This window comes from Carassius auratus, chromosome 35, assembly GCF_003368295.1.
Source record: "Carassius auratus strain Wakin chromosome 35, ASM336829v1, whole genome shotgun sequence".
NCBI lineage: Eukaryota > Metazoa > Chordata > Actinopteri > Cypriniformes > Cyprinidae > Carassius > Carassius auratus.
Genome location: NC_039277.1, coordinates 12,427,889 through 12,448,064, shown reverse-complemented (window position 1 = coordinate 12,448,064; position 20,176 = coordinate 12,427,889). Strand labels below are relative to the sequence as shown.

At 39.7% G+C, this 20,176-nt stretch overlaps 1 protein-coding gene across 5 annotated transcripts in view; it reads right to left on the bottom strand.

The window, feature by feature from the left end:
* The window catches only part of LOC113054444 (stAR-related lipid transfer protein 13), a 50,228-nt gene that overhangs the window by 15,581 nt on the left and 14,471 nt on the right, over positions 1 to 20,176 (bottom strand). Inside the window, exon 1 of one of the 5 annotated variants that reach the window (XM_026220005.1) lies at positions 16,785 to 17,264. The exons of 2 other annotated variants lie outside the window; for them this stretch is intronic. In XM_026220005.1, the coding sequence (XP_026075790.1) occupies positions 16,785 to 16,908 (124 nt within the window). In that variant the 5' untranslated portion in view covers positions 16,909 to 17,264. Of the gene's footprint in view, positions 1 to 8,652; positions 8,928 to 14,367; positions 15,398 to 16,784; positions 17,265 to 20,176 lie in introns of those variants that run through there. 2 more of the 5 variants (XM_026220004.1, XM_026220008.1) reach the window with 2 other exon arrangements.

Below are 20,176 nucleotides of genomic sequence, written 5' to 3'. Positions count from 1 at the left end.
CCTAAAAACTCTGCTTGTAATAACCTAGAACACTGTCTAAGACTTGATGGTTGCTCTGTCAATTCTTCGTCATCAGTTAGGAACCTAGGTGTGCTACTTGATCGCAATCTTTCCTTAGAAAGCCACGTTTCTAGCATTTGTAAAACTGCATTTTTCCATCTCAAAAATATATCTAAATTACGGCCTATGCTCTCAATGTCAAATGCAGAAATGTTAATTCATGCATTTATGACTTCAAGGTTAGACTATTGTAATGCTTTATTGGGTGGTTGTTCTGCACGCTTGGTAAACAAACTACAGCTAGTCCAAAATGCAGCAGCAAGAGTTCTTACTAGAACCAGGAAGTATGACCATATTAGCCCGGTCCTGTCCACACTGCACTGGCTCCCTATCAAACATCGTATAGATTTTAAAATATTGCTTATTACTTATAAAGCCCTGAATGGTTTAGCACCTCAGTATTTGAATGAGCTCCTTTTACATTATACTCCTCTACGTCCGCTACGTTCTCAAAACTCAGGCAATTTGATAATACCTAGAATATCAAAATCAACTGCGGGCGGCAGATCCTTTTCCTATTTGGCGCCTAAACTCTGGAATAACCTACCTAACATTGTTCGGGAGGCAGACACACTCTTGCAGTTTAAATCTAGATTAAAGACCCATCTCTTTAACCTGGCATACACATAACATACTAATATGCTTTTAATATCCAAATCCGTTAAAGGATTTTTAGGCTGCATTAATTAGGTAAACCGGAACCGGAAACACTTCACATAACACCGTACTTTCTACATCATTAGAAGAATGGCATCTACGCTAATATTTGTCTGTTTCTCTCTTGTTCCGAGGTCACCGTGGCCACGAGATCCAGTCTGTGTCCAGATCAGAGGGTCACTTCAGTCACCCGGATCCAGTACGTATCCAGACCAGATGGTGGATCAGCACCTAGAAAGGACCTCTACTGCCCTGAAAGACAGCGGAGACCAGGACAACTAGAGCCCCAGATACAGATCCCCTGTAAAGACCTTGTCTCAGACGACCACCGGGACAAGACCACAGGAAACAGATGATTCTTCTGCACAATCTGACTTTGCTGCAGCCTGGAATTGAACTACTGGTTTTCGTCTGGTCAGAGGAGAACTGACCCCCCAACTGAGCCTGGTTTCTCCCAAGGTTTTTTTCTCCATTCTGTCACCGATGGAGTTTCGGTTCCTTGCCGCTGTCGCCTCTGGCTTGCTTAGTTGGGGTCACTTCATCTACAGCGATATCATTGACTTGATTGCAAGTAAAAACAGACACTATTTCCACTGAACAGAGATGACATCACTGAATTCAATGATGAACTGCCTTTAACTATCATTTTGCATTATTGAGACACTGTTTTCCAAATGAATGTTGTTCAGTGCTTTGACGCAATGTATTTTGTTTAAAGCACTATATAAATAAAGGTGATTGACTGCATTGCAACCCTTTAAAAAACGCATAGGACACCTTAGCAATCTTATAGAAACAACCTGGCAACCACCCACAATATTCTAGGATCATAGAGAAACTGAGCAAACACTACTCACATTTTCTTAAAAATATGTATTTATAGATGTAGCGGAGAGAGACAGGAAATTATTGAAATAGGGAAAACAGAGTCCCCCAGGGCGGAGCAGATGACCACCACACCCCTGTGGTCGATGCCGGAGTCCAACAGGGCACCCAGTGACTTGATTTGACTCTGAAAGTTCAACGGTGACCCGCCTTGTCTCTGGAAGGTCCCCGGTGACTAGCCCTGACTCTGGAGGGTCATCGGTGACTAGCCCTGACTCTGGAGGGTCCACTGAAACCTGACTGGACTCTGGAGGGTCCACTGGAACCTGACTCGACTCTGGAGGGTCAACTGGAACCTGACTCGACTCTGGAGGGTCAACTGGAACCTGACTTGACTCTGGAAGGTCAACAGGAACTAGCCCTGACTCTGGATGGTCAACGGAAACTAACCCTGACTCTGGAAGGTCGACGGTGACTAACCCTGACTCAAGAGGGTCCATGAACACCTGACTCGACTCAAGAGGGTCAACCGGGAACTGACTCAACTCTGGAAAGTCAATGGGCACCTGACTTGACTTTGGACTGCTTGTAAAGCCTTGAGACGCCTCGGCTTTGGGCACCGCCTCTGGAACGGCCTCGGCCTCCGGAACAGCATCGGGCACCGCCTCGGCCTCTGGAACAGCATCGGGCACCGCCCCGGCCTCCGGAACAGCATTGTTCACCGCCTTGGGGACGGCGGCGGCCTGCTCGGGAACGTCCTCCTGGACGGCAGCGGCCCGCTCGGGAACGTCCTCCGGGCTTTGAGGAATGGTAGACGCCTGTCTCCTCCTCCTCCGCCCTCTATGATGGCGAGTCGGTGGCACTTTGACGGAAGACTCAGGCGTTGAGTCAGCCATCTTGTCTGGCAACACAGGTGTAGATTCGGCCATCCTGTGCAATTGTGCTGGGCTGGCTGCCATCTTGTGCTGTGGCGCTGGGTTGGCGGCCATTTTGTGCTGTGGTGCTGGGCTGGCGGCCATTTTGTGCTGTGGTGCTGGGTTGGCGGCCATCTTGTGCCGAGGCGCTGGCTCAGCAGCCATGACGTGAACCGTCTTGGGAACCTCTAGGATCTTTGATAGCCTCTCGAAGTAATCGAGGAAGGTGTCAGCGGCCATCTTGGGCATGGTGCTGAGCTGGCAGCCATCTTGCACTGTGGGGTGAAGCTGACGTCCATCTTGCTTCGTGGTGCGGGGTTGGTGGCCATGCACCGCAGCGGCGCAGGGTTGGCGGCCATCATGGGCAGTGTCGCTGACTTTCCCCTTCTGCCCTGGTGAGACGGCGGCTCTGGTCCCTCCCACGTGAGCCCAGAGTCGAAGGGGGGCCATGATGGAGAACGATGCTGAGCTTCCTCTCTCCCACCTCCTCCTCGGCAACCTCCCCTGGTCCCGCGAAATATATACACAGAAGGATAATGGGGGAACTGGAGACAGGTGGGGAACAATCAATTAACTAAACAAGGAGGAAGGTGACCAAATAAGGGAACAGGAAGTGATAAGATGACAGACACCGTGGGAACAGAGGACACCTAGTGGACACCCAGGGAACACAACCCAGACACTGTGGCAAATACAATATGTTGATGCCTAAATCCCTCTTTGGTGTTTTTTATTCTTTTTGTTTCCGATGTGGCATTGTCAGTTTGGCCCATCCCTGGCAGCAGGACAGAAATTCCTCACACTTTGGACAACGGCACAATCCCCAGTGATTAGCTCTCCCCTGAGGGGTATGAATTACTGATTTACAATAATACCACTGACAAACACCCAGTCCAAGTCCGAGAGACACAAATTCCCTTCACAGCACACTCATGTGTCATATAAATGTCAATTCCTCTGCTCCCCTGAAGTACACATCATGGAAAACAAGACTGTTCTTGCTCTATGAACAGGAAATACTATGTAAACATGAGCTAAATATCAAAACGCTTAGCTCATAACTGTACTGTTTTCTGAATGAGCTGTTTTACAAATGACGTCACAACCTTGAGCACATTAACATATGAATGTCCACGTATAGTAACACAACAACTACTATTAAGTAACTTACAATATAGGTGTAGAAAAATTGCATCTTGACCATTTAAAGCATCTCTAATGAAAGTTACACATAAGATCCCTTGTATGTTACCTTACCACCAAAAAACAGGGGGTTCAAAACTAGTTCAACATGTTTAGCCATCAGAATCATACTCACACATGGAAGCAATTAGAGAAAGACACGATGGGGCTTTTTTACAGTGCAAACACTGCTATCAAGAAACAGCACTCAGTGGGGGCAGCCAAGCATGCTGTGACGGGTAGGAAAAGTCCCCCCAATGTCACCACTGTGGATGTTTGTTCTGTTTTAATGGTTTGTTTGTTTATTTCAATGACAGAGTTAAATAAAGCTTTGGGCTTTTAAATCACACAAGGAGTCGATTATCAAATGACAGGTCCATGCAAGCGAATTTAAAGTGTAATTGTGTGTAATTACAGGAATTAGCATGCATATAATATTGACATTACATGAGATTCATGTGCATTTGTGATGGTCTTAAACATCTACTTGGAAAAACAAAGTGAATCATGATTATCCCATATTGCATATATTAATGTAAATTATATCAAGTCAACATGAAGTCAAAATGACCTTTTTGATACATGTCCCTTGTAATATTTAGAACAAACACTATTGAAAAATGGCATCTTAAATCAAAATATTATTTCTTGTGTCTCCAAAAAATATTTTTCATTTTCAGTTGACATCAAAAAATAGCAAGGATCTCAGACTGCCAGACCGACATCCCGGTTTATGATGGCTTTATCAGCTGACCTTTATAGATCACACTGCAAAAACAGCACTTTAATGCAGGTTTACACAACACAATATCAGGAAGATCAAACCCTTCCTAACAGAACATGCAACACAGCTTCTCGTCCAGGCTCTCATCTCTCTGCACTGGCTTCCAGTCGAGGCTCGCATCAAGTTCAAATCATAGGTGCTTGCCTACAGAACAGCCATGGGCTCTGCACTCTCCTACATGTCTACATTCCCTCCAGAAGCCTGAGATTTCTGAAAGATCATGTGAAACTGAAGACTGGAATAATGACTGATAAAAATCCAGCTTTGCTATCACTAGAATAAATTACATTTTAAAATATATTAACATAGGGCTGGGAGATATATCTAACGATATGATCATGCACATCTAGTCAGTAAATCCGGTTCCGTGATTAGCGCTAAATCGCAATCACCTGCTTTCATATGGAGCGCCATTTAATAGACAGAGCCGTAGATCACTGACAAGCTACACAATCTCACGTTTTGAATATACTGTAGTCTCTTAACATAAATTATTGGTAAACCCCCCAAAACATGACACTTTTATGTAAATATTTACCACTGGTTAGCCTCACCTTCTTGCTCACTTTCAATATTACCAAAAAAAAAAAAAAAAAAACGGCACTGTTCTCAGATCAGTAGTAACAAAGACTTATAATGAAGTGGTCAAATGAAGTGGTCAAATGGGCTTGTTTTGCAAAACATTAAAGAGACTCTGGGACCTTCTAAAGCTCAGAGGGGATTCTGGGTAGGCCTGAGTCCAAGGCATGGGAATAAAAAACTGCTGTGAAGTCACGAGTTTAATTAACACATTCCACTAATAACTAATCTCCCCCACCAACAACCAAAGGACTAAACCAACACAAAAGGTCCCCAAAACAATAAACTTCAACACAACCTAAAGCAAAGCAGCATGCAGAACACGAGTCAGCCAAAGTCAGACACTCAACACAAACAACCTAAGAAAGCTGCTGATAAAAAATGTCACACAAACAAACACACAGCCATCGCCTCTGCATAGTGTTATGCTACTATGGCATCTAATCCCAGCAGTCAGGACACGCGGCCCCTCGTGACCCAGGCATTCCTGATCACTTCGACGTGACAACAGGCAGTGCGCCATGAGAGAGAGCAGCAGGCACGGATGCCACGCAGAGCCTGGATGCCACGGGGCGCGGGACACAGTCAAAGGCATTCTTGTTTTGATTGAGCAGGCAAGACCTCTGATTATATAACAACACAGGTCCTGTGTCCTTAGACGTCACCTCAGCCCACAAAGCCATTCTTCTGTTTTTTCCTTCTTCCTCCACTTGCTCTTTTATTTCTGATTCAATTCCTGCTTCAAAGTTAAAGTCAAAAAGGGAGACTCAGAGGAAACAATGAGAACATTTCCTGTGCGTTTTCTTTTTAGAGTAACTGAGAAACTATGCTGCAAAACCACATGTTGTTTTCTTGTACTGAAAGTGAAAAGGTAGAAACTTGAAGCATAATGAATCTTAATTCTGTATTGAAAAAGTTATTAAAGAACCCCTTTTTGATAGGTTTATAATTTGGTTTTAGGAGTCCAAAACAACATGGTTTACATACATGCAAGGTCAAAAAACACTTTCATTTTATTATGCACCCCTTTACACTTATGGGCCCACATCTTGGTAGTAAAGACCAAAACAATAATGATATATGCGTTAACCAAGCACAGACATGGAGTACTGAGAAAACACTGTAGTTTGTAACTTTGTAAATCAACACGACTCCAAGTAATAAGAACAGCAAATATTCTATATTAATCAACACATTTCTAGACAATAGTGGGCCACAGCTGATTAGCAGAACTATAACGTGAGTTAGCCGGAGACCTAAAGCTGCACTGAGTTTATAAACAACACACAAAACCACATATTTTACACAATCGACCGAACATTTATGCAACAATTATAAATCACACTTACAGTTTATGATTCGGAGGAGCAGACAATTCCAAACAAACTGGGCACTGACTTATCTTTCAAAGACAACCGGTTTTCGAATCCCACATTGAACTACAGCATTTGTGGAGGGGGGTTCAAGTTTTCACTGGACGTCCATGCAGAAGGTAGGTGGGCATTATGCAAATATGTTAACTTGTGACGTATTAATATGCATTCAAACAATCCGTCCAAAACAGCGCTAAATATAAACGAAACCAAGCTGATTAGTGATTACACTGGCATTGCATTTTCAGTCAATTATTCATTTCAGTTTGTTTAAAACACTTTAAAACACATGCTTGGTCATAATCAGTGATTGTTTCTGAAGAGCGTGAGCATTCACGTTGTTTTCACACATTCATTCACAATAATGTTTGATTTGTCATGTTTATGTTGCTGTGTTTAGTTATACCAAATGGATCCATTGTACCATTGTAGATTTATGCAGTCAGCAGGTGGTTGGTTTAGTTTTTTTTCACGTCTCCGTGTGGTACTGTTAAGTATCGCAACTTGGCTTCTCTAAAATGTAAAAAAGCTCTTTGCTGTTGCACTGTACACATACTAAAAAAATTCAGATTTTTATTTCATATGTGCTTATATGGGGTCTTTATATCATTTTTAAGTTTTAAGGTTTTCATGGTTTTAAGGTGTCCTTTTGGAGTTCCAATTAAATTTAGATGTCCAAGACATCTAAATTTATGTAGAAAAAACTCCTAGAAAATACAGATTTTTGAGAATTAGCCTTCAATCTTTTGGTTTACTGCTGGATATTGCAAATAATTACAAAATAAACATTTGAATAAGATAAATGGTCCATGCTTAATTTTATGAAGTGTGCGATTAATCGTGATTTTTTCCCACTGGTCTGAAGGATGACATGATATGCTTGTAGTGTCTTGCCTTAACCTAAATGCTCAAACACACATATTAAGACCATACAGAGTATGCATAATCTCAATCTTTGTGATACTGTTCAGCTTTGTTCTGGTATCATGAATGGGAGTATTACGGCACATTCAAAGCTGTATCTGAATCATAAATGTTGGACAGCCACCCCATTAGGCCATGTGTTAGCTGAGCAGTCATGCTGTGCTCTTAAGAGCTCTGAGATACCCATACCTCAACAGCACAGATATCAGTCCAGACTGCCTATGGAAAAACACTTATTTACTCTCACACTAACAAACATTTCATGGATTCATAGTAGAAATGTTCAATCATAGTCCACACCAGACAGAGTTAAATCAATAGCTCTAGTGCCATTTAATTTACAGTCAACCCAAATTACAACACATTTTATTTCAGTTATTTGATGAAGGCAATTCCTCAATTATGCATTCATGATATTAAAAAACACTCAATATTGAAAAAATGATTTAATAAAACTAAAGCTACTACTCTTTGTAAACTAATAATTGTGTCAATGAGCAGCTAGTTGTGTTTGCATATCTACAGTATGCTTTGGTGTCTATGAGTGTGTGTTTTGAACAGTGTGAACTCGACCCTTTAGACCACCAAGGCAGTAAAACTATGATATTTTTTGAACTATGTAATGCACACTATCCCACAAGCATTTAGCCTCTTTCTATTCTTCATCTCGTCTATTTCTACCAAAACCACACATACACATACACCTATCCCATGGGTTTTCTCCAGACAGTTCCTGTATTGCTAATCCGAGCATGCAGATTTAATACACACACACACGCACACACACAAACACACACAAAAATAATTATGGACCAGTGCCATTTTCCCACACATGCTAAAGTTATTTAGCATCCATCCACTGGGATCATAAGGAAGTTCCTTGTTTAACTAAACATGACCCTGAAATTCCTTCAGTATGGTCCATGTCCTCCATTCTCAAACTTAGTCATAAGAAAGAAAAACCACAAAGGAAGCCCTTAAACATCTTACTTTTTTCTCCTAAGCAGCAATGAGTTCAGATGGTGAGCAAAGTATCACATTTTGCTCTCGGGATAAAACCCAAGTGATTTTAGGTGAAACATCAGAGACAAAGTCAATGCATAAAGCATAAAACATGATTTCTTCTTCTTCTTCTTCAAAAAAGACATGAACAGTAAAGCAGAGTAAAACAACAACAACTATGCAAAAGAAAAATGTTTATCTTAGTTTATTATGACTGGCTGTTAGAAGAAAAAATATATATATTTTTTTACTTGAATTTTAAGCTTTTTAAAATGACCAAATTACATGCTTTAAAAGTTCAAAAATGTGCCAATTTTGCTTCAAAATAATTTGAAGATACAGATTCTGGTACCTCTAGGCATCGGTAGACAGCTGTGGTTATAGGTAAGATCTTAAACCATAGTGGAGTTTCCCCATCAAACATTCAGCATGATTTATCCGTCTTTTAGAAGAGCCCATTCCAGAGCGCTCCTCTGCCACCGACTTCAGCTGTATGTTTCTCTTTCTCTACACTTCAGCTTCTGACTGTAACGCTTACTGTATGTGCCAGTCCCTCTTCCGCCCTCCCCTCCAGTCCTTTGAACAGCTGGAGTATGTACAGTCTTCAGCCCCCCGTCCCCCTCCTCTTCCGTGAGCATGTGAGAAAATGAACATGTGCTGCTACCTTCAGGGCACCATCTATCATATGCACACACACCCGCAGCTGGGAGTGCTAGAACAAATCTCCCTCTCTCTCTCCCTCTATAATACTTATTATAGTGTAAAAATCAAATCATAATGTAATACATTTCCGAAACTATCCAATAATATAACATGGCTCAACAACATGTATCATGTTGACTATAAAACAGGAGTTTCCAATATTTAAAAATGATATACAAGACATTGAAAATATTTTAATAATTAATTTTGACTTAAGTACTGTACAAATGACAATATAAATTTAGTCAGCGTGAAATAATAATGTACCTAATTTATGATCTGTTGCTACTTGTTTCATCACAACTTTATTTAAAAAAATGTTTGTATCTTTACAATACCAAACTTAATACGTCTCACACATTATAAATGAACATTAAAATATACAGCTGCCTTTATATTTTAGGGATTCTTTCACAAGGGTATGATCATATTTGAGGATCAAAAGGTTTGAAAAAAACTGCTTTTAAGAACTGTTATAGTCTGTTATTGTCTTTTTCTCAGTTTCTTGTGCAGTCGAGCGGTGAAACGATAGGAGGAGAAATAACAAGAATGGTTCACAAAAGAAAAACAAGAGAGAGAGGGAGAGAGAGAGAGATCAGAGGGTCAAGTGTGGGCTAAGTGGCTCTGGGCACACTCCCCAGAGTCCTCACACATTCCCTTCTGGGAACACGACGAGGCTACACGTGTGAGGCTGTGTGTGTCTGTGTGTGTGTGATGGGAAGAAAAACAGCAGTGGCAGACAGAGGAATGCAGGAATCATATGGCATGTGATAATCAGCAGTAAGAACTGAAAGAATAACAATCTATTAAACAGCAGGCTACTTTTTATTGGACAACTGCTAAAATTTCAGTTGATAGATATTATGCATTTGTGAAAAAATTGTGAGGGATGCAAAATCTGTTAAAATTATGTTACTATGGAGATGCCATGCTGTAATTATTATATGTGACCCTGGATCACAAACCCAGTCTCTGGGGTATATTTTTAGCAATAGCCAAATAAACATTGTATGGGTCAAAATTATTGATTTTTCTTTTTTGCCAAAAATCATTAGGATATTTAGTAAAGATCATGTTCCATGAAGATATCTTGTAAATTTCCTACTGTAAGAATATCAAAATAAACATGGCTAAGAATTAATTTGGACAACTTTAAAGATGATTTTGTCATTATTTAGATTTTTTTGCACCCTCATATTCCATATTTGCAAATAGTTGTATCTCAGCCAAAAATTGTTTGATATGTCTGGGCTGGGGCGGGCCAAATAATAATAATAATAAAAAAAAAACTCATGTATCACTATTACGCACTGTACCTTTAAGCAACAGAGGGCAACCAAAAGCAAGAGAGAACAATGTGACAGCCCACTATAACTATCTCAAACAAGAATTAAACTGAATGGCTTAGTAACACATGTCGTATTACAATATCGTACAAATATCATTACTGCAAGTATTAATTAAGATACAAACACTTGTCTAGGTCAAAAATTGTACACATACTCTAAGTAAAAATGCTACAAATGCTGTCACTGGGGCAGTACCCTTTCAAATATGTACTTTTTAGAGGTAAATAAGGTACAAAGGTGTACATTTGGAAAAAATGCAGTGAGAGGGTAGAACCACAATAGTGTTTGATTATGTCTCGGTTCTTCAATTACACAATTTACTGAATCTGCAGAAGTGCTGTATTTATTTTCCCATCTTTCTAGAGCTTGTGAAGCATGCACTGCATTGACATCCCTTACATACTGTTTTCTACACACTATCCTGCTATAAACTCAATCCAAACCACTTGTCACAGTTTTCATTCTGACTTTGCTTTATAAAATACACACTTTAAGAAATGTATGAATTAGCAATTAGAAATTAGAATCTACCTCCTAAGAATTTAATAGCATTTTTGGGTCTCACCATTTAAGAAATTAAATGAATGTCAAATTAATGAAAAGACTCCCAGTAGCCTCAGTGCAGTGGGGTCAAACTATCTTAAGTGTGGGATATCGTTTTTAAATAAATAATCTTGTTTCCACAAATAGAGGTGAATATACTGTATCCTTCAGCATGATTTGCGTCCACATGCCATAGTCATGACTTGTCACAGTTTTCATTCTGACTTTGCTTTATAAAATACACACTTTAAGAAATGTATGATTCAGTGTATGCCTTTGTGAAAAAAAAAAGTGAAAGTGACGTGACATTCAGCCAAGTATGGTGACCCATACTCAGAATTTGTTCTCTGCATTTAACCCATCCGAAGTGCACACACACAGAGCAGTGAACACACACACACACTGTGAACACACACCCGGAGCAGTGGGCAGCCATTTATGCTGCGGCGCCCGGGGAGCAGTTGGGGGTTCAATGCCTTGCTCAAGGACACCTAAGTCGTGGTATTGAAGGTGGAGAGAGAACTGTAAATGCACTCCCCCCACCCACAATTCCTGCCGGCCCAGGACTCGAACTCACAACCTTGCGATTGGGAGTCCGACTCTCTAACCATTAGGCCACGACTTCCCCCAATTTGTATTGCATTAATAGAACGTTCAGCATTCAAAATCTGTTTATCAGTGATAATGTTGTACAGTCCGAAGATGTCATAATAGCATGGGTACATTTCTCTGAAACCCATTCTTCTGACAGTCTTCTCCTTCTCCTTCTTTGGATCCTATTACAATATGCTGCCTTCCAAATTATTGCAATACCTTCAGGAAATTCCATTCAAATTTAGATCAAACTACCACAACTCTCTCGACCATTGTATGCTATTCCAAAAAAATAACACAGATAGCTCCCGCCTTTATTGTGCCATTGTTTTGATGAATATGGACAGGAGATGACTGTTGGCTGAACTGAATCACTGGCCGACTGAAGCCCAACCCTACCACTCTGACTGCTGTTGAGCAACCACACACATGCCACAGCAGCTCATGATATGACAAACGTACATATTCAGCATCCAGGAATCCGCCCTGAAACAAGAGTTAGATAAGGGAATTGATCATGACCCACATTGAACACACACACACTGTAAGTCGCTTTGGATAAAAGCGTATGCTAAATGCATAAATTAAATTAATTAATTAATTAAATTAATAAATAGATGTAAAATTTCATTATGTATTTAGCAGATTTACTATGTGCAGTCAGGAATCTGGTATGCTGTACGTGGGTGAAGACTGCTTTTAAGTGAAAAGTATTTTTCTTTCTGATAAAAAAATAATATGAAAGTAAAGACTTAAAGTAAAAGTAAAGTACATAACTGTCACAGCAGCAAACCACAAATTAAATGATGAATTAAAAACGAACGACTCTTTTGAGCTGGTTCTTTTAATGAATACTTCAAAAATATTCGAATCAGTCTGAAACACTTCTCTGTATATTTTATCGCATAAGTAAAGATAACAAATGTAGCATTCTAACTAAATTATACCCAAATCAAATCAAATTGATAGCTGGTGAATAAGAATAGAGAGTCAATTAGTAACTGGAAACATATCAGATTCAAATCAAATAGACAGTACTTGAATTGAAATCAAATCAAATAGAGAGCTTGTGAAGTGAAATCAAATCAAATTGAAAGCTTGTCAAGTGGAATAATATCAAGGGCTTGTGATTCAAATTCAAATGAATTTAAATCGAGAGCTTGTAAATATGATTCAAATCAAATAGAGAGCTTGTGAAGTGAAATCAAATCAAATTGAAAGCTTGTCAAGTGGAATAATATCAAGGGCTTGTGATTCAAATTCAAATGAATTTAAATCGAGAGCTTGTAAATATGATTCAAATCAAATAGAGAGCTTGTTAATGAGAATTGAAATTATCCTCTCCCTGATGAAAGACCCCTTCAAAAACATATTTGTGATGCACTGAAGAAAATGCAAGACACAATTAAGTTGACTCAAATTAAGATGCTCATATTTCAGTCTTATTATGGCACTGCCTTCAGTCCACATTTAGCTCAAACCATTTCAGAGTGGCAGACCTGCTTTATCAAAGTGCTGCTGATGACAGGCACAAGGCCCAGTTTTTGATGGAATGGGGTATTCTTGGACTCGATGGTACCCGACTGGTACAGCTGCTAACACTTAGTCTGCAGTCAGGTAGAAGAAGATCGGCTTAAGATAAAGGACAAAGTCAGAGAGAATCTACCTCCTAAGAATTTAATAGCATTTTTGGGTCTCACCATTTAAGAAATTAAATGAATGTCAAATTAATGAAAAGACTCCCAGTAGCCTCAGTGCAGTGGGGTCAAACTATCTTAAGTGTGGGATATCGTTTTTAAATAAATAATCTTGTTTCCACAAATAGAGGTGAATATACTGTATCCTTCAGCATGATTTGCGTCCACATGCCATAGTCATGACTAGACAAGTGTAATGTGTGTAATTTCAAAAGAGATCTCCAGCCGTCCAGACCTCCACGAGCCGAATGACAGAATAACCAGCATGCAGTCCAAACATTCCTGCTGCCTTGAAACAGAGAGAGAAAGTGCATGTGTGCATGAACAGATTCCAACTTGCTGCCACACACTGCATTTCTATTGACCTCTAAAGCATGTCACTGTAAAAGCAAAGCTAAACATCAGTAGTATTACTTCAAACATATTTAACAAATCATATTTGTACTTTTATATATACTTCTTCAGACAAACCAAAACAAACCTAGCTAGACCTCCAAGAACGCAAGACAGTGGGGTTAACCCAATAAATGGAGAGAAAAGGGATACTTTCTGATACAGATTTTTCTCCTAAAAAAATTAATAATCATAAATCTCTAAAGAGAACTCAAACAGTGCTCAGATTTGAAGTGAAGTGACATACAGCCACGTATGGTGACCCATACTCAGTCAGAATTCATGCAATGCATTTAACCCATCCAAAGTGCACACACACAGCAGTGAACACACACACACACTCGGAGCACTGGGCAGCCATTTATGCTGCAGTGCCCAGGGAGCAGTTGGGGTTCGGTGCCTTGCTCAAGGGCACCTCAGACGTGGTATTGCCGGCCTGAGACTCAAACCCACAACCTTAGGGTTAGGAGTCATACTCTCTAACCACTAGGCCATGACTTCCCCAGATTTGGTAACATACGAAAGTTTGCAATCAAAAGTCACAGATTTCAACATGAACTCACATTTTTATCATATTTATCCAAATGTAAACTATCTGAGCTGTGTTCTTCAATTCAGTTTATGACTTTATATTCTGTTCTTCTAATTGTATTGCTCCTAATGAATTTTAAGAGAAACATCTTTTTACAAATTTACAATGCACTGCCGATATATACAGTATAACACTTTTTAATAACGTAGAGGCTAAGAAATGTGAGTCCAAACTGTTACCCAAAGCACTTATCATACCTTGGGATATCTTCTTCAGCAGCTGTTGCCTAGCAATGATCCGGGCTAGACGTAGTCCAGAGCGAGTGTGGTGGCTGTCCAGTCTGAGGTATATATCTTGAGTCACTGGAGTCATGCTTCCCAAACACTCGCTATCCATGGACTCATCTGAGAGGTCGGTCAGCATTGTGTCCATCTTATCAACTGTCCACAGGTACAGAGGCACTAAAAAGCACTTCCTCGAACTTACAGTATCACTCCCTTAACTTTCACACACAGAGTCAAACATGTACTGAAATACACTATAAAGCGTTCTACTTTCGTCATATACTCACTGAACACTGACAAACACACAGAGCCAAACACACCTAAGCATGAAGTCAGATCTGATCGGAGAGCACACTTTCATCTGCAACACCCACTTAATGGTCGTGTGACTGCGAGAAGAGCCAATAGGGTTGAGAGGATAGAAAGCACTGTGCAGGCAACTGAACATCAGCCAAAAACCTGCTTCGGAGTGATTTTAGAGTGTGTTTCTCAAGTACAGTCTGGGTATGTGTGTAAGTGGATGTATCAGCCAAAAAAAATAATAAAAAAATAAAAGAATGGTGCACCTGGGGAAAAAACACCATCCAACATACCATATGCCAAAAAACTTGCACATTTATTTTGTATGCTAGCAATGTGTAGGTTTTCCCTTCTTTAATATTTGAACCATGCATGGACAAGTGTAGAAAGACCTGACAACGACTGCCATCTGCTGGTCAAAAAAAGACAGATAAGTCTCTCAGTTCAGCTGAGGACTTCAGGCTGCATAAACCAATACAGAATCCAGTCCAGCCAATACACCCACATATGGGCTGTGCCAAAATTACCTAAACATGAACTTGATCCATGACAACAAACACGTTTCATTGGGGGCATTCACTGATGAGCTAAATCCAGCCCAGGTCAACTAGAGGTGAGTTGTTCATGGTCTAAATCGGGGAGACACCGCTTAAAGTAATCCCACATGTTTTGTCTGTAACGCGAGTCGACAAGTTCAGTATCTATAAAATCCACACAGCTATAAAACACTGTGATTTTAATATATACATCTTTATATGCTATGTTTACCCAAAGGATAAAAGTTCTGAGTGCGGGTGCAGAAATAAATCCCTGGGTTAAAAAGAGAAGAATGAGGTTAGTGGGTTGAAGAAAAGAGAGGAGTGTCTGTACAGAACTCAAAGAGCCCAGATTGCTTTTAAATGAACTTTTCCTGTCATTTCCTCACTTAAAGCCACAAAGGAGTAAGCAGAGCTCTGCCATTCATGTTATAATGGACTCAATTCTAGAATTACATTATTCCCCGTGGCATCCATAGAAAGATTGTCAAGCTAAATATAGGTCAGTAAAATACTTTATGCCCCCTCAGACTTTTGAAGTAAATGCACTTTTTTTTTTTATGTACCTATAAATGCTGCATTTCTATTAAAGAAAAAGTTGCATCTTTCATAGATAATTAGCTTTTAACCTGCAAAGAGTTAAACTATCTCAATATCTCTATCCTCAGGATGCTCAAAACTCAGATGACTTCTTTAATGTGGAACAAAGTGTCAAAGCTGCTCTTTTTTTAATACAACAAAACTGCATGGTTGCTGGATATCAAGTTCAGTTTTAATTTAGCTTGTTTTTCTGACATATTTTGCTATATTTTGAGTATTTTAACCTGTTCCCCAACCTCCTGAACAAACTGTTATTATATCATACCCTGTTTAACTTGAAGCTCAGGTAAAAAGAACTATCTTAAAGACTAATGAAAGACTCTGGAGGGCAATAGCATAGGTGTAAAACGAGAAAGAATACGTTTTTGAGCATGTATGAAAACTATACTTTACTGCTACTATATATAAAAATGTTAAAATTGTTAAGAAGTATATTATACTACCAACATATTCAACTATAGGCTACTACTATCAAGATAAGAGAACAAACAGGAAATTCCTGAAATACACTGAAAAAAACATAATACGCCACAACATACTACTTTTGAGAGTGTGAAGAGTATTTGAAATAGGTGAAAAACGTGACATGGTTCGAGTGTCCTGCTTAGTTTTGCTGTGGAGGAATGCAGCGCATTTAATCGAGTTGAGAGGCAGCAGACATCAGCTAATGACATTACAGCGCAACTGCGGCTTCACGCGCACAACAGACCCGGCGGAGCGCAATGTCAAAGTTGATTTTAATTATTTATAGACAGCACAAGCATTCATCACATGGCAGTTTATTAAAATCCATTTAAGTCAGAAGGACAAAAAATGACCATGACCTAAAAAATATATCTTCCTTAGGCTCGCATGGTAGTAGGTAGGTTTATCATAAAATAGACGATACATTGTCTTTTTATATATATAAGTTATATAGCCTACATAAAAGTTCATTCGTGTCCTGTCACTGACCTGCCAGTCGCTTCTCTCGTATGTTTCTCCATAGTAAATCCCAGGCTTTCGAGGTGGAGTCGCGCAGCTGCTCGCTGATTGACCGCCGAAGCTGCAGTTTGCTGGACTTTCGGCTCGTTGTCATCGTGAACGGTGACACATATCAGCACCGCGCCCGGGTTTCCTCTGAGAGTACCGTTATCCGCCGCTCGCTCGGTCGGTCAGACTCGCTCTGGTGCCGCAGCTGTCGTCACTTCACTTCATACGCGGCGCTACGTCACTTTGCAGCAGGAGAACAGCGAAACGTGTTTATATTTCGCTCCGAAACGAGGCTGAAACGGACGCAGAATCCATTCGGAAGGGTCTCATGCTCCCTGAGGTTTTCCCGCGTCTCTAATCCGCGCAATATGACAGCGAGAACAGCTGTGTGGACTCCCAGCACTAATGCAATGCAGAGCCGCATAGTACCCTCGCCTCACTACAGCAAACGCTCTCTCTCTCTCTCTCTCTCTCTCTCTCTCTCTCTCTTTCTCTCTCTTTCTCTCTCTTTCTCCTCCCGTTATCTCTGATCCAATTCGATAGAGGAAATACTAACATCGGGATTTCGTAAAAATTGGGTACATGACAAATAACATGATTTTTAACACACATACATACACGCACACAGGGTAGTTAATTTCTGACCTATTTTTTTCAAATAACTTGGCTACAGATAGAGAGAGAGAGAAAGAGAGAGAGAGCGAGAGAAAGAGCAATAGAAATAAGAAAATTTAACATTTCCTCTATTAATGACCAGGAAACATATGCTGACCTTTAGTGAGGAATGTTGTCACAGTGGAAACAGGGTCAGTAAATGGCTTATTATAGACTTTTTTTGGACACGCAAAAATCAAACAGTTACAACTGACAGTGGCAACTTTGCCCTGACCTAATAGGCTACTTGTGAAAAAATTAAAAAAAAAAAACAAACAAAAAAATTATCTTTTGCACAAGGCTGCATTTATTTAATCAAAATAACAGTAAAATATTGTGAACAAATCTAAACATGTAAAATATATTTTTATTGTAATATATCCTAAAATATAATTTATTCCTGTGTCAGCAAGGCTGAATTTTCAGCAGCCAATACTCTAGTTTTCAGTGTCACATTATCTTCTGATTTGTTGTTCTAGAAACTTTTCTTATTATAATAAATGTTGAAAACAGCAGTGCTGGATATTTTTGTGTAAACAGTGATACGTTGTTTTCAGGATTCTTTGATGAACAGAAAGATTTGAAATGAAAATAGAAATAGAATTAGAAATTGAAATATAAACTTGAAATAGTGACTTGCAAAAGAGTCTTGCACCTGAAATCCTGAAATATACATTCTCCTTCACACACACACACACACACACACACACACACACACACACACACACACACACACACACACACACACACAGTCTGTGGGTGTCAGGCATTACTTTGGCTCAGCTCCCTCTCAAAGTTTTGCGTTGGAGATTTATGTCAGTAGGTTACAGTGGTGACATGACTGGTGTGAGGTGTGAATAGAAAGGGAAAGCCATGAACACAGGGTTAAAGCAGTCAGTCCGATCCACACTTCCATCCTACAGTAGGTGGGTCGCAGTTAAACCGGATACAGTGCTGCTGTAACAGAGCCTGAACCTCCTCAACACACAAACTGAGAGGAAAAGATTGTTACTGCAACTCAAACCTCAAAATAAAACGCTGGAGTAACTCTACCCGGTAAACAGTGGCGCTGGAGCAAGTCTGGTGTTGAAAGGGTCTCGAACTTCATCTCGAACTTTTAACATTTCTATATACATCCTAGTGAGGTGATTTATGTTTTACACACTTTAGAAGTACAGGGCCATGAAGAAAATAAATAAAAGCTGTATTAATCATAAACAAGAAGGATAATTTGACCTCAACATGTGACCAACGATAATATAAACAAAGAAAACAATGTCACAATTTATAGTTAAATATTAAAGAAAATAAAATTTTGATGTACAGAAAATTGAAATAAAAAACAAAACAAAAAGAACAAAATAACTATGTACCTCTATATGGCCTGCAAAAATTAAACAGCAAAGTTGTATGAATGTGTAAGCTATGCATGGTCCCAGACGTTACTCCATGTTAGCGTGGTTATCATACAGCTAACTGCTCATCTGTGTGAAAGAGTGAATTCATATTGAGTCACCGGGGCCCTCACGAGACCCTTATAAATATTAATTTCGGAGAGCATTAGAGGGAGTCACTGGTCTTTGGCATCTTGTACTATTTTCTTAAAAACATCCCGATAGCAAGAACGTAGCGCAAAATGTTCTAGAAATATTTCATTCAAATCAACCCCCAAATGCCTTACGGAGAGCAGCGAATCACAACAGCAGACCTGTTTTTGTGAGAAACATGCCATTGAGAGCAGGCATTTAATGGGATAGAATTAGGACAGACAAACGTTCACAGAATCAATAGGAATCAGGGACTTAAGAATGGCACAACTCAGTTTTTATACCCTTATCTGAATAAAACTAAGGCCTTTTCCCTCCTTTTTTCTTTCAGAATACTCATACTTTACACATTTGAACTTTTGAACACATAATATAACTTTAATGTTGAAGCCAATTTGTTTTAAAGATTGACATAACAACAAATCACAGTTGAAACCAAAAAATGTAAAATGAAAGAAATGTACCCCATTATAAGGGTCACAAATTTTAGGGAGCAAAAAGGTCAGTTTTCCATTGACAATAGTGTAGTGGTTAATAGAGCACAGTTCACAGAGAGCACACTTTTAAACCAAGTATCTTTCTATTGGTCAGCAAGGCGAATCCATGTGACCAACCGAAACAAAATCTGCATGACCTAATCTTTTGCCCTCCACGAAATTGTGGATTTCCAATTGAATTCCTATTGACTGGATTTGGCCCACGAAAATAGTATCTTTGTGCATGTGTGTGTATTTCAGTTTGGGTAAATAATTACAGGGTTGTGGTCATTCAGTGACAACGGAGGAATTCAGGGCGACAAGGTCAGATGGACATAGTCACTAATCTAACTTTCAGTATAGGGGCTTCACTGCACATCAAGGCTCATCTCTGTCAAAACACGATTTAGAAGGAAAACCCCTTCAAGTTTCCAGTAAATACAACTCTGTTTCCTTCTTCTTTTGTCTTCTGTAACCATGTATCACATCTTTTAGACATCTCTTGGACAAAACAAGCTCAAAAATTTGTCCCCAGAATGTCCCCTAATCCCAAACATGCCCAATATCCTACAACTGACTCATCCCTGCTGTTTTCATTGACCTTATTTGTGGGTTTGTAGCTGCTTTCTCTGTGGGGAATGATTTAATCTGGGGCCTGCTTCATCCGAGTTTCTGAGAGGTGATGAAAATCATGAAA